The sequence below is a fragment of the Ascaphus truei genome, chromosome 13 (genome assembly GCF_040206685.1).
Source record: "Ascaphus truei isolate aAscTru1 chromosome 13, aAscTru1.hap1, whole genome shotgun sequence".
In the NCBI taxonomy this organism is placed as follows: Eukaryota; Metazoa; Chordata; class Amphibia; order Anura; family Ascaphidae; genus Ascaphus; species Ascaphus truei.
Genome location: NC_134495.1, coordinates 47,564,066 through 47,578,271, shown reverse-complemented (window position 1 = coordinate 47,578,271; position 14,206 = coordinate 47,564,066). Strand labels below are relative to the sequence as shown.

Sequence of the window (14,206 nt, the reverse complement as noted above, 5' to 3'; positions counted from 1 at the left end):
AATATATTCGGGGACAATACAAGGAGCTTTCTTAATAATTATTCATCCCAAGGGCAGTACAAAGAAGATTTCACCAGCAACAAAGGAAATAATTATTTACCGTAAGAGCAGTAATAATGTGGAATTTGTTACCCATGTAGACTGTGATGGCAGATACAATAGATATATTGAAAATAAGCTTGCACTTCTTTTTAGAAAGTAAAGTTATATGGTGATATACTATATATGTAAACATGGGAAGGATGTTGATCCAGGAAGTCATATGATTGCTAATATTTGGAGTCAGGAAGGAATTTATTTTTCACCTTATGAGATTTCATTGGATGATATGTCACTGGGGTTTTGTGTTTGCCTTCCTCTGGATCAATATACTGTAAGTACAAATATAGGACAACGTATCTGTCGTCTATATTTAGCACAGGTTGAACTTGATGGACGTATGTCTTTTTCCAACCTCATCTACCATGAAACTTTGTAAGATGTGGGAGAAAGAGGGATAGAGGTGGGAAGAGAAAGGGAGAGAGGTGAGGAAGAGAGAGAGGTGGGGGCATGAGAGGGAGAAGCAGAACAGAGGTGGGGGTGATAGAGGGAGAGAGAGAGCTGGGTGGGAGAGAGAGAGGTGGGAATGAGAGAGGGAGAGAGGTGGGGAGAGGCATAGAGAGGTGAGGGAGAGAGAGGTGAGGGTGAAAGAGAGGAGAGGGAGAGGGGTGAGGGAGAGGTGTGGGAGAGGGAGAGAAGTGGGGGCGAGAGAGAGGTGGTGGCAAGGGAGGGAGAGAGGGGGGCAAGAGAAGGAGAGAGGTTGGGGCTAGAGAGGTGGAGGTAGGAGAGAGATGTAGGGGTGGAAGAGAGAGAAGCGGGGCAGGCGTGAAAGATGTGGATGTGAGATATGGGGATGGGGGGACCCAGCTTAAACTCTAGTTTGGGCCCAGAGAAAGCTGTCTGCAATCCTTGTTTCAGGTCAGTCTTCCTCTTTGCAAGCAGCTGCTTTCTTTTTTCTTTTTTTTTGCTTGGTTAAATGCCCAGTCATAGAAAAAGCAGAGTTTGTGTTATAAGTGTTTGCAACAATCCACTTGCAGCACATCAGCGTTTCTAAAAATTATATCAAATAAGAAAATCGATAAATATATGTGTAGCGATGTTCTGGGGAGCGCAGGTGTCGCCATTTAATGAAAACATAAAAATACAACATAGTGAAATATGTTTTCAACTGTCTACAGATTTCTTAGGGTGTTCTGTAAAGTGGGAACTCACATTCTCTTACATCAAAACAGCATTTTCCAAATCTGTTTGGTAGGAGTTTTTAGTCTTGGAATGTGTCACCAATGGTCCTGGTAACACTAGTAGTTTATAGGTCTACTAATCAATTCTTCTATGATGTGGTGATCTTAGTGGAAACAGAAGCAAAACATAGGGCAAACTGTACCAAATAGCAGTTTATAAAAAGTGTTTAAACAAACACACTTACATTATAACATATAAAATGGGCATGTAAAACTATAGATGTCAGGATCCAGCAATCTCACCGCCACACCGTGAAGCGGCGTCTCATCATCCTCGGAACTTCCGGTGTCGTGACGTTTTGTTAGTCAGGTGGTACGGACGGAGACGGGATGCAGCACACCTCAGCCAGGATGCGGCTGGGCACTGGCAAACGCTGAAATAGACTCAACGCGTTTCGCTTGGCTTCGTCAGGTGTCATAATTGTTGCCTCTTCATTTCATCTGTATATAACCCTGTCGGTGTGCTGTTTGGTATAGAATTACATTCTCTGTGCATTTATTGTTTGGACTCAGTGTGGAGGGTGGATATATAATAGTGTGATACATTTAAAAGACAGATTGAAAGGCAGTATGTATACATCCAATTTACTAACAGTCCCAATGAGCTTAATTAATAATGGTTACATGAACCTATGATCAGAGAAGGTTAAGGATGTATGCATAATGTATTCCTGATAAAAATGGAATATTCAAAAATATAAAATTCTTATTCAAGAAGTTTAAAAGGCTAGGATGCAAACAATAAGGTGTATTAAAGCATTCTTAAAAATGATGTAATCATTAAAAAAAGATGTGATAATATTCATCATTAGTGACCTATATCAATGGGAAAAAAGATATATCTGACATTAATTAAATATATTTCCCACCTGATATATGTCACTAACACTAACGATGAATATCATCACATCTTTTTTACTGATTAAATATTTTTTAAGAAAGTTATTATTTCCCGGCAGTGTTATGACTTGTAGGAACTGAGCTTTATATACACTTTACAGATATAATGCATATGGCTGATGGAATCATGTCCTATTTCCTCTAGATAAAGGATACTATGGAGCCTGTGAATTCCTCCTCAGTGACAACATTTGTTCTGTTGGGGCTTTCTCATTCTGAGGCCACGAAGATTCCTCTCTTTGTGATATTCCTCTGTATTTATCTCTTCACCCTGCTGGGGAACTTTCTCTTGATGTTAGTTGTGAGAGGGGACCCTCACCTCTACAGACCCATGTATCTCTTCCTCGTAAACCTCTCCTTCCTGGACATATGGCTGTCCACAGTCACCATGCCAAAAATGCTTGCTGACATTCTAGAAGAGGGGAAGACCATTTCCTTCCATGGATGTGTCACTCAATTGTATTTCTTCCACTTCTTGGCCAGCACAGAGTGTTTTCTATACACCGTCATGGCGTATGACCGCTATTTGGCCATATGCCGACCCTTGCACTATAACAAGCTTATGAGCTTGAAGGTGTGCACAAATTGTGTTGCTGGTGTCTATTTAACTGGATCAGTGCACTCCATGATCCATACCACATTAACCTTCCAGCTCCCTTTCTGTGGGCCTAATAGGATAGACTATTTCTTCTGTGACATTATTCCAATTTTGAAACTGGTATGTGCAGACACTACAGTCAATAAGGCCATGATATTGACTAACATTGGGACCATTGCTTTGATCTGCTTTCTCTTCATCTTGACATCTTACGTGCACATTGTGATGGCCATCATGAAGATTAGCACCTCTGAGGGGAGGCGTAAAACCTTCTCCACCTGCGCCTCACACGTGATCACTGTATCCATGTACTTCGGACCTCCAGTCTTCATTTATCTGAGGCCAAACTCAATTAACTTTTTAGTAGAAGAGACTATTGCCGTTTTCTACACTCTCGTGACCCCAATGTTGAATCCCATAATTTATTCATTGAGAAACAAGGAGGTGAAGACAGCCTTGGGAAGAATGAAATGGGGAAAACTGTATGTATAATCAGTTCAAACAATTCCATGTGCCTCTTTTATGGACATTTTAATAGTATGTGTGGTTGAAGTGTATGCATCTCAAATAATTTATTTATTTATAAAATGTTTTACCAGGAAGTAATACATTGAGAGTTACGTCTCATTTTAAAGTATGTCCTGGGCATAGAGTTAAGATGACAAATAATACATATTATGTTATAAATACAGTTACATAAGTGAGCAGGGCATACATTATATACAAGACATTGCATGCACAGTTAGAGATATTATAATGTATATATTATACACGTATGTAACAATTGCAGACCAGATTAAAATGTGAGACCGCTTTAGTTTTGAAAGAACTTAAACTGGTTGTGGATGTGAGAGTCTCCGGTAGATTGTTCTAGTTATGGGGTGCACGGTAAGAGAAGGAGGAGCGGCCGTGTACTTTGCTGAACCTTGGGACCATGAACAGTCTTTTAGAGTCAGATCTCAGATGATAAGTGCTGCATGTGGTAAGGGTAAGGAGCTTGTTCAGATAGACGGGTAGCTTGCCCAGAAAGTATTTGAAGGTGAGACAGGAAAGATGAACTTTGCGCCTAGACTCAAGCGATGACCAATCTAGTTCTTTGAGCATTTCACAGTGATGCTATAAATAAATTATTAGTAAGTATATGCATTAGTATATGCATTATATATGCATTATATTATTAAGTATATGCATTATTAGTAAGTAGATGCATTCCTTTCTCAGCTTCTGCACATACGTATGGCAGCAAAGTCGCCAAGCAAATAATGCATTGGAATCCTTAAGATTTTATCATACAGAACAGCTGCCAGGGTGATTAGTAGTGATCTTGTAAAAGTTAATTGGTCTTCAAATGTAGCATTCTTCAGCAGATTTTCTAAGGTCTGTTCAGTGAAGAATCCCAATAAATAATAAGCAATCAAAACATTAGAAGAATCAATGAAAACCAAAGATTGTATTACTTCATTTGGTAAACTGAGATAATTGGTCAGTGCCTCATAGAGCTCAGTATAGGACTTATTTGTCAAGATGGAGAAGTGGTGTAGATTGTAAACTGAAATAATATGGACTACTTGTCAAAGTAAGGCCTCGGCCACGCTCCCTGCTGGCGTGCTGAGGCGCGCTGAGGCGCAGGGAAAGCGGGTGCTTTCCCTGGCCTTGCGGTTGCTTACTGCACGCGCTGTCAGCGGGCCATCAGGGGGCGGGCCGGGGGCGGGCGCGTCACTGGCCGGGGGTGGGCCAGTGACGTCACGGAGCTGGTTCGCCCTCATTGGGTGAACCGCTCATGTGACCGGCTTGTCGCGCCGGCAAGCGGGGGAATTTAAAATTCCCCTTAGACCTGCGCTTCCGCAAGTGCGCGTAAGCGCAGGTGAGCCCCTACTAAAGCCGCTCTAGTTGCGGCTGTAGGGCTCAGTGCTGAGCGGGAGCGCGCGTTAGCGCGCTTCCGCCAGCAAGCAGGGAACATGGCCGAGGCCTTAGTTTTCCCAAAACTGGTTCAATGTTGCATAATGGGAAAAGATACAAAGAAGATGTGATAAAAGCGCTATTGCTTAAATATATTCAGTGAACTTGCACTGAAAGTAATTACAAAGACCTTATGTGTTAAGGGCTAGGCTGCCTGGTAACTGTGATCGATACAGATCACTACCTAAATACACAAAACAAAACAATATACCGGCGCCTATATATGTAATCTTATAGTGAACACTGACCAATGGATGGTAATGTCCTTAATGTACATATAATGTCCAAAAAGATCTTTATAGAAGTCTCATGACATGTGGGGAAAAAAAAAAGAAAAACACTGACATATACCAATTAAACAAACACCCTAACCACAAACAACACCTAAAACAACATGGAACACAGAATAACTGAAAATGAACTGGTTGTATTTAATAAAATTATGACTGAAAAAATCAATGTCTAAAAATGAAGAACACAAGCTGAGGGGATCCCATCCGGAAAAGGTAAAATTGGAATCCTACTCACGACAATGTGGTATAAACCAGCGTGTTGTACTGCTCAGTCTCTCCCTTGGTGCAAGCTCCCAACGGGGGACTCCACACAGTGCCTCCAAGCCCCGGCCGCCGCCGTCACACGCTCCTATGCTTCGGTCTCAGTCCCGCTGGTCTCGTCACATTACAGATGATGCGGCTGCAGCATACACCGTCGCCGGAAGTCCCAGTGTGACACTGTAAACACGGCACTTAGCCGGAAAATGGGAAAAGAGCACTAGCCTTATCGAATTAAAAAAAATAATCAATTTAAATCATTCTTTTTTTTTTTTTTAACAAAGTTATGGTTCATTTTTCTCTGTAGTTATATCAGGTAGACTTTGATAAAGTAGCGATAAAGTCTCCGGGAAGCGCAATATATGTAAAGAAAAAATAAAATAGTGATAGTGCAATATTGTAAAAATTAAGCTCAAAAAATGATGACACTGCTCTCTATTATATACTCACAAACGTGTGAGGTTTTGCAGGCACATAAAGGTATCTTTTTGGGACGCTCTTAGTTGTCACTCAATCACCAGGAGATGCAGAAATCAGTGTTTCCCCGTATGAATGGACTCCCAGGGACCTTGTTTAAAAGATACAACTGGACATAGTGCCGACCGTATGTATAGTTTATAAATGGTAGGTAAAACAAATGACACTCACATGGTTTCAGATACAAGCAAGCATTTAGATCTCAATTGATCTCTATGGCCGGGTGGATGGTATCTCCGCTTCCCCTCTCTCGTGGCGTGCGTTCCACCGGTGGGTTCCAATCAACCGGAAGTGATGTCATCCGCCGCGTCCACTTCCTGGGGTTCCGGCCGTCTCAGGAATAAAACGTCACTCTACGCGTTTCACCACATAGGTTTCATCAGGAGTGACATTTTAGTGATTGGGAGAGATATATATACCCTAAACTGTGTTCTCATTGGTCAGTAGTTCACCTGATTCTATTTGAGTTAATCGTATACACTTAAGGCTATAATGAGACTGAAACGATGCTGTCTCTGTATTTCACATATTATAAAGTCATAGGTTAACAGTTATACAGTGCAAATAGCAAGTTTTAATACAATCCATCGTAAAATACACATCTTTTATACAATCAGTTTAAAATGCATTGGTTTATTTGAATATAGTCCTCAATACAAAATTAACAATACAATTCAGAAAATAGTTTTAAAATTTAATCTAAATACAAAAACTCAGTATTACTAAAATTACTAAAATTACTATACAATGTTAAAAACAGGTAATAGAAAGGGAATGTTGTCCCTACACTGGGGGAGTATGGGTGGAAAGTGCATAACATTATTCATTTGGGCAAAGGCAATTTCTAAAATGAAAGCAAAAACAAAGTGTTAGTTCATTTAAAATCACAAAAAAGGTTTAAGATCAAAATCTAAATTCAAACCGGATGGAGACATAGTTTTTAATTCGAACATCCAGAATGATTCTCTTTTAATCAATGCTGTGTGTCTATTCCCTCCTCTCCAATGGGGCATAACTTGCTCTATTGCTTTAAATTTTAACCCCTTAGGGTCCGCATTATGTGCCATCAGGAAGTGGTTTGGAACACTATGGGTTGTCATTTTCCTTTTTATATTCCCTATGTGTTCCAAGATGCGTGTTTTCAGGGGTCTTATAGTTTTCCCTATATATTGTAGACCACACTCGCATTCAATCAAATAGATAACAAAGTTAGACCTACAGTTTAAATGATGTTTTATATTGTATACCTTCTTAGTGATATTAGACTGAAAGGTATTCGTAGTCTTACAACTGTAATGGCAAGCAGTACAAAATTTACAATCAAAAAACCCTTTCGGTGGTTCTAACCACGTGGGGTTTTTAATAATTGGGGAACCCCTCAAAGCGCTAGGTGCTACAAATTTCTTTACATTTTGTGCTTTCCTATACACCATTTGAACTTTGTCAGGTAAAGAAGTACCTATGATGGGATCATTTTTTAGGATGGACCAGTGATTGTTCAGTATGTTATTTATTTTATATGCATCCCTATTGTATTGGGTAATAAAGGGTACCTTTAAATTATCGTTCCCGCTAGTTTTTACCCTAGGGGTTAACATAGACTCTCTTGACACATGTCTTGTTTTATCCAATGCTTTTTGAATAATATTGGGTTTGTAATTCCGCTCTGAAAACTTTCTGGACAGTATAGTTGATTGTTCTTCATACACCTCATTATCAGTGCAATTTCGTTTAAGTCTGCAGTATTGGCCATATGGAATGTTGTTAATCCATTTATTAAGATGGCAATTTGACTGCAGGATGTAGTTGTTCGCATCTACATCTTTGAAGAAATTTTTTGTTTTTATAACATTGTTTTCTATGTATATTGTTAAGTCCAGAAAGTTTACAGTGGTTTTACTGACAGTGGAGGTGAATCTAAGATTTAGTTCATTATTGTTAAGATACACAAGAAATGTATCTAAATCCTCCAATGTGCCCTTCCAAACAAAGACAATATCATCAATGAACCTCCGCCATGTGACCAAATTTGCACCCAGACCTATCCAAGACCATATATACAGATCTTCCCACATGGCCATAAGTAGGTTGGCATAGCTGGGGGCAAATTTGGTCCCCATGGCGGTTCCACACAGTTGCAGGAAAAACTCATCACAGAACCAAAAGAAATTTTTTGTTAAAACAAATTGGATACATCTGATGAGGAATTCTATCTGTACCTCTGGGATTTTCCCATCTTTCTCCAGGAACATTTTCACCGCCTTGCAACCATCCTCGTGTTTTATAGATGTATACAAAGCTGTTACATCAGTGGTGACCAATATATAGTTATCCTGCCACTCTATGTTCCTAAGGGCCCTGATTACATCACTGGTATCTTTTAGATAAGATTTTTGTTGTTTCACAATGTCCTGTAAATAGCTGTCAATAAATTCTGACAGGTTTGCCGTTAATGATCCAATACCAGATATTATTGGTCTCCCTGGGGGGTGTGTAATGTTTTTGTGAATTTTTGGTAGGAAGTAGAAGACCGGGAACACTGGATCTTCCACGTATAGGAACTGAAATTCATGTTCCTCCAGAATTCCCAGTCTTCTACCATCCTCCAATAGGGCTTGAAGTTCCTTTTTATAGAGTGTTGTGGGATTGGACTTCAATTTCTGATATGTTAATCTATCACCCAGTATTTTCTTGGATTCTAGCATATAGTATTCATGATCCATAATTACAACACCCCCCCCCCCCCTTATCTGCTGGTTTAATCACAATTGTTTTATCTGTTGTGAGTTCTTCTAGCGCTATTCTCTCTTCTTTAGTCAGGTTATTATGCTGCCTGCCTTTGTTATTACATAGGGTTTCCAAATCCTTTGTTACTAATTGAAAGAATACCTCAAGATTATTTCCCTTAGCAAATTTGGGAAAAAATTGTGATTGAGGCTTAAATTTCGAATGAATAAAGTCTGGAGTGCTCATATTAGGGATTATTGAATTAGTATTTTTATTTTCCCAATTCCTGGACTCCCTAATATGAGCACTCCAGACTTTATTCATTAGAAATTTAAGCCTCAATCAAAAAATTTTCCCAAATTTGCTAAGGGAAATCATCTTGAGGCACTGGCAGATATAGTACAGGTACTTTATCAAAGTCTATACAAAAGAAAACTTATCAAAATGTGGCGCTCCAAATAATCAGATATTAACCAGTGATAATAGTGTAAAAAATAATACACAGTGATACTTATGCAAACATATAGGAAGATGCAGCTGTGACCCAGTTGAGGTTTGCTCAGTCAATCCTCGTGATGTATAGTAGCGATGAAGTCTCCGGGAAGCGCAATATATGTAAAGAAAAAATAAAATAGTGATAGTGCAATATTGTAAAAATTAAGCTCAAAAAATGATGACACTGCTCTCTATTATATACTCACAAACGTGTGAGGTTTTGCAGGCACATAAAGGTATCTTTTTGGGACGCTCTTAGTTGTCACTCAATCACCAGGAGATGCAGAAATCAGTGTTTCCCCGTATGAATGGACTCCCAGGGACCTTGTTTAAAAGATACAACTGGACATAGTGCCGACCGTATGTATAGTTTATAAATGGTAGGTAAAACAAATGACACTCACATGGTTTCAGATACAAGCAAGCATTTACACTGTAAGTGTTGATGGTTGTTTGAGTTATATTTAGAAACTGACCCTTAAAGAATATTCCCTTGTATAAACCCGTTGAGCACAAGCAGTTCAAATCCCCATTTCTATGGTGTGGACAGGACACTTTTACAAATATTGCAATGCTTATGTATTACAAAATGTTCGTTCTTGATCAAAGTATCAGCACGGCAGGAAGGGTGTCTAAATAAATGCAAACCGCAAAGTTTAGTAGATCTAATGCAGAGTAGAAAAACAATCACTATTTTCGGTAGGATCCAACTTTCCTTCGTCAGGTGGTTCTAGTTCAACTAATTTGATCGATGTTTACTTCCCTTCCATCCATTGCCCGTTTAATGCAAGATGAGATCTTGTTTGCCTTTGCAGCTACTCCATGACTTTGTGCACTATTGCTAAGGCTGAGGTCTACAAGCGCACCTAAATCCTTCTCCATCAAGGATTCCCCCAATATATTCCCATTTAATTTGTAAGGGCCTGCTTATTCTTGTTTCCCAAATGCATACAACAAAAGACAGAAAAGCCCAATGCTAAATCCAATTTGACAAAAAATATTGAGATTAGTATATAGTTAAATATATCAATAATAATATTCTCATAAATAAGGGTCATTTAGTTAAAACCTTTGGCCAAAGCGTTATAAGACTGCAAACTAACGTCAAGGTATACCCATATTTTGCAGGTACACTAACCTGTTGAAACTTCTCTTTTACCTCTGTGGAGGGAGAATTTCTGCAGAGAATCCATCCATACAGCATAAGGAAAGAAACTTACTTACTTTAAAAAGTGGGGAGGGGTGAAATTAAACCCTGGGAGGAGGGGCCACTAACCTCCCAGTCCACGAGGGCAATTACAACAGCTTTGCTCTTCGGCATCAGGATTGGCACTCACTCAGCTACCGTAGTCCACTCGTACCATGTGACCCTATGCGTTTCTTCCGTCAAAGCGGATTTCATCAGGGGGTGGACTCCACTAACAAATCGATTGACTTAAGTAGTGCCAGAGTCCAGTCAAAAAGAAGAACCACACTGATTACAAAATTCGGAAATCTGTGTTTAGCCACCACTTGATGAGGACTAATTTTAACAATATTAAATAGATTGGAAGGAGTAAATTAAATAATGAATGAATTACAGAATTTTTACATAGAGACATAACACAATAATATACAGTATGTGTTCATTAGATTAGAAGTATATTGATGTACTGTAGTTACAAGTAGACTAACATGAATGTGAAGGTGAAATTGGGATACCTGGCGCTTAAAGAGTCACTGTGTCCATAGGAAACAAAACCAGTCTCTGAAGAGTGTTTCAAAGTCCAAAACTTGAAGTAGATGGCTGTGATGTTTCTTTCCTGTTACTGTTCTTCAATACACCTGAAATTGATAAAAGGGTACACCATGAGAGGGATGTTGTAGATTATGCTACAGATAGGGTAAGAAACTGGAAAAAGAATAAAAGAGAAAGTTCTTACCATCACACTCCACACAAAAATGGGCGTAAATCTAGTAGAAAAAGGGAAGATAGCAAAGAACCCACTCATACACACAGAGAGAAACCTAAAGTGTTTAAACATTTTTCCAAATCTAATCATAAAGAGAGAAGAGGACGTAGTGGGTCTAATACAAAATCTCCCCAACCCATACCTGTAATTAATAGATTTGAAATATTGGAAGATAAACAGGAACCAAGGCTTTTAGAAGTTGATAATAAAAAGGCCACATGTGGTACTATACCAAAGACACAAAATAAGGATATAGCTAAACCATCATGTAGCAAAGACAAAAAATCTGGTTCTCATACAGCTTCTTTTTTAGAGATGGTGAGTCAACAAGAGGCATTAGAGAAAAAAGAAAAAACATATCCTCTTTGGAGCCAAACACCGCCATCGACAACACCACGCAGAAAACGAGATATCGAGGAAGAAGAGGAGGGAAACAACAGCAAAGAAAGGAGACAAGCAGACTGAGACTTTTGATGCCAGAGAGTCACGGTATTTTCAATCTGTCCAGTTTTGTATTATCAGCACATCATGTGTCTCTACTGGCCAAGGGATTATCATTTGCACCTAGTAGCACACCAAATAAGTTTGATTTATTTGTTGACCTGAATAGATATATTAGAAAGGTCACTCTCATGAGACATTTTGCTATTAAAAGCAAAGAAAAAGAAGTGGTATTTAACACACAGGAATTAAATTGCATAAGAGCCATGGCATCTCAGATATCCATACAGTCACAACATCTGGTGGAACAAACATCAACCAATATAAACCCAGAAGTCACGGACACACAAACTGAGTTAGATTTCAATCTATTTACTCAACATTCCGCACATATTCCAGATACATTGTCGGTCTCGGCAATTGAAGAGTCCATGGTAGAAACTGTTCCTCAGATCTTACATTCCCCCTTTGTCGCAAGATCCACCTTTTTTCCTTACTTGTCTAAAGGAGGATTCATAGACACATTTTACACTCTAGTCTTACGTGACTTTGAAACACTCTGTGAAGATATACCTACATTAAAACGTAAAAATCTACATCCAAACGAACAACAAGCTTTGGACGAATTAAGTAAAAATAAAAATGTAGTTATCAGACAGGCAGACAAAGGGGGTGGAATAGTCTTGCAAAATAGGGATACATACATATTTGAAGCCAAACGTCAACTAGACAATGAAACTTTCTATATTAAGTTAAAAGAGGATCCTTTAATTGAATTCCAAACATAGCTAAAGGCACTATTGTTAGATGCCCAGGCACAAAATGTAATTAGTAGATCAGAATTGGATTTCCTATTCAAACGTCATCCACGGACTCCGGTTTTTTACCACATACCTAAAATTCATAAGAATCTCAAAGCACCCCTAGGAAGGCCCATAGTATCGGGTGTGGAGTCAATGACGTCCAGCGTGTCCCAATATGTGGATTATTATTTACAACCAATTGTGGCAGAATTGAGGTCACACATCAGGGACTCGCTGCACGTCATTGACCTCATTTCCAACATCCCCTGGAAGTCGACATATATATGGGCCACGTGTGATGTATCATCTCTTTACACGTGTATTGACCATGAGAAAGGTATACAGGCCATTCACACATTCTTAGAGACTGATACTAAACTGGAACTTCTACAAAGGGAATTCATTGTAAGGGCGATACGATTCATTCTAGAATACAATTATTTCCTGTTCGAAGACCAATATTATCTCCAAGTCTGTGGAACGGCCATGGGCACGAGATTTGCCCCCAGCTACGCAAATCTATACATGGGTCTGTGGGAGAGTATCCATGTGTGGGATAATGCCAGGCTGGGGGCGGGACTCGTGTTCTATGGGCGTTTCATTGACGACCTAATATTCATATGGGATGGTCAAGAACAGGATCTAATGGATATTCTTTCTAAATTCAATAATAACACCATGGGGTTGACATTCACCTTTGAAATGAATAGGTCCCTTATCACCTTTTTAGATTTGGAATTTAGTATAGATCATATGAATAATATCCTCACGAAAACATTTTTCAAAAAGGTATCCGCCAATGGATATATTCATAATAACAGCAATCATTATGGCAAATGGCTTGAGAATATCCCCCGTGGTCAGTTTCTAAGGGTCCGGAGAAATTGTTCTCTAAACTCAGATTACCTGGCCCAGGGGGATATTCTAGCCAATAAATTTATAAACAAAGGATATGACAAGAATATAATCATGGACACATATCAACAGGTAGGGACACTAAATAGATTGGATTTATTACAAAAGAGTAAATCCAAATTTGATAGGGGTCAAATAGTGGATAGTAAATTAGGAACATTTGAGATACCTTCATTTATAACCCAATATAACAACTCATTTTCCAAAATAAAATCCATATTAAATTCCCATTGGAACATACTGCAGAACGATCCAATAATTGGAAACAAATTACCTAATAGGCCACCAGTGGTTTTTAAAAAAGCTAGGAACATAAAATCCATTCTAGCACCTACTAGACTAAAAAGTACATCAGTCATCTGTGAAAGTAAAAATCAAAAGAATGGTAATTTTCAGTGCAAACGAAGTAGGTGTATTACATGCAAACATCTAAAAACATCCAATTCCATCATTTCTGCTTCCAATGGATCTACCCATTCGATTCTGGGTCATATCAATTGTCTAACCAGTTTTGTGGTTTATGCCATCATATGCCCATGTGGGCTACAATACATTGGCCGTACAGCAAGAGCCCTGAGTACTAGGTTCTTAGAACATCGTAGAAACATAATCCATGGGCTACAAACTCATAGTCTGTCACGTCACTACTCATTAAAACACAACAAAGACCCAGCAACACTCAGAATACTGGGGATAGAACATATAAAATCCACTTTATTAAGTGGTGACAGACACAAAAGCCTAAACCTTCGTGAAACATATTGGATTTATGTTTTAAATACACTTAGTCCATCTGGGTTAAATGACTGCATTGATATAAGTACAGTAATCTGAGGGTATATTCCTACAAGATCTTGAAGTGGAGGTCTGGGTCTGAACATGCTTGTCATGTTCCCTCCATATCTGTCTCAGGGAGTGTCCTTTTGGTCATTCAGTTCTTCATGATTTAAACATTATAGACACATTAAGTATTAGTCATTCACAATCATATTGGTTAATGATTCCTATCATAAATAGTTAGATTAATTAGATTTTTAATATATACACTAGACATTGACTATTAAGCACGCACATTAGAAATACACTCATATATTCGTATAGGTTTATT

At 38.8% G+C, this 14,206-nt stretch overlaps 1 protein-coding gene and 1 long non-coding RNA gene across 2 annotated transcripts; one reads left to right on the top strand and one right to left on the bottom strand.

The window, feature by feature from the left end:
* The first annotated feature begins 2,337 nt into the window (after positions 1 to 2,337).
* Positions 2,338 to 3,270, top strand: LOC142464549 (olfactory receptor 10G7-like). The gene has a single exon (XM_075567918.1). The coding sequence runs from the start codon at positions 2,338 to 2,340 to the stop codon at positions 3,268 to 3,270; it is 933 nt and encodes a 310-aa protein (XP_075424033.1).
* A 5,612-nt stretch (positions 3,271 to 8,882) lies between these two features.
* On the bottom strand, positions 8,883 to 11,388 carry LOC142464548 (uncharacterized). Its single transcript, XR_012787685.1, has 3 exons — positions 10,689 to 11,388; positions 10,264 to 10,421; positions 8,883 to 9,311 (listed from the first exon to the last, which is right to left on the bottom strand). It is a non-coding gene; the product is annotated as an uncharacterized LOC142464548 (long non-coding RNA).
* Positions 11,389 to 14,206: the final 2,818 nt, after the last annotated feature.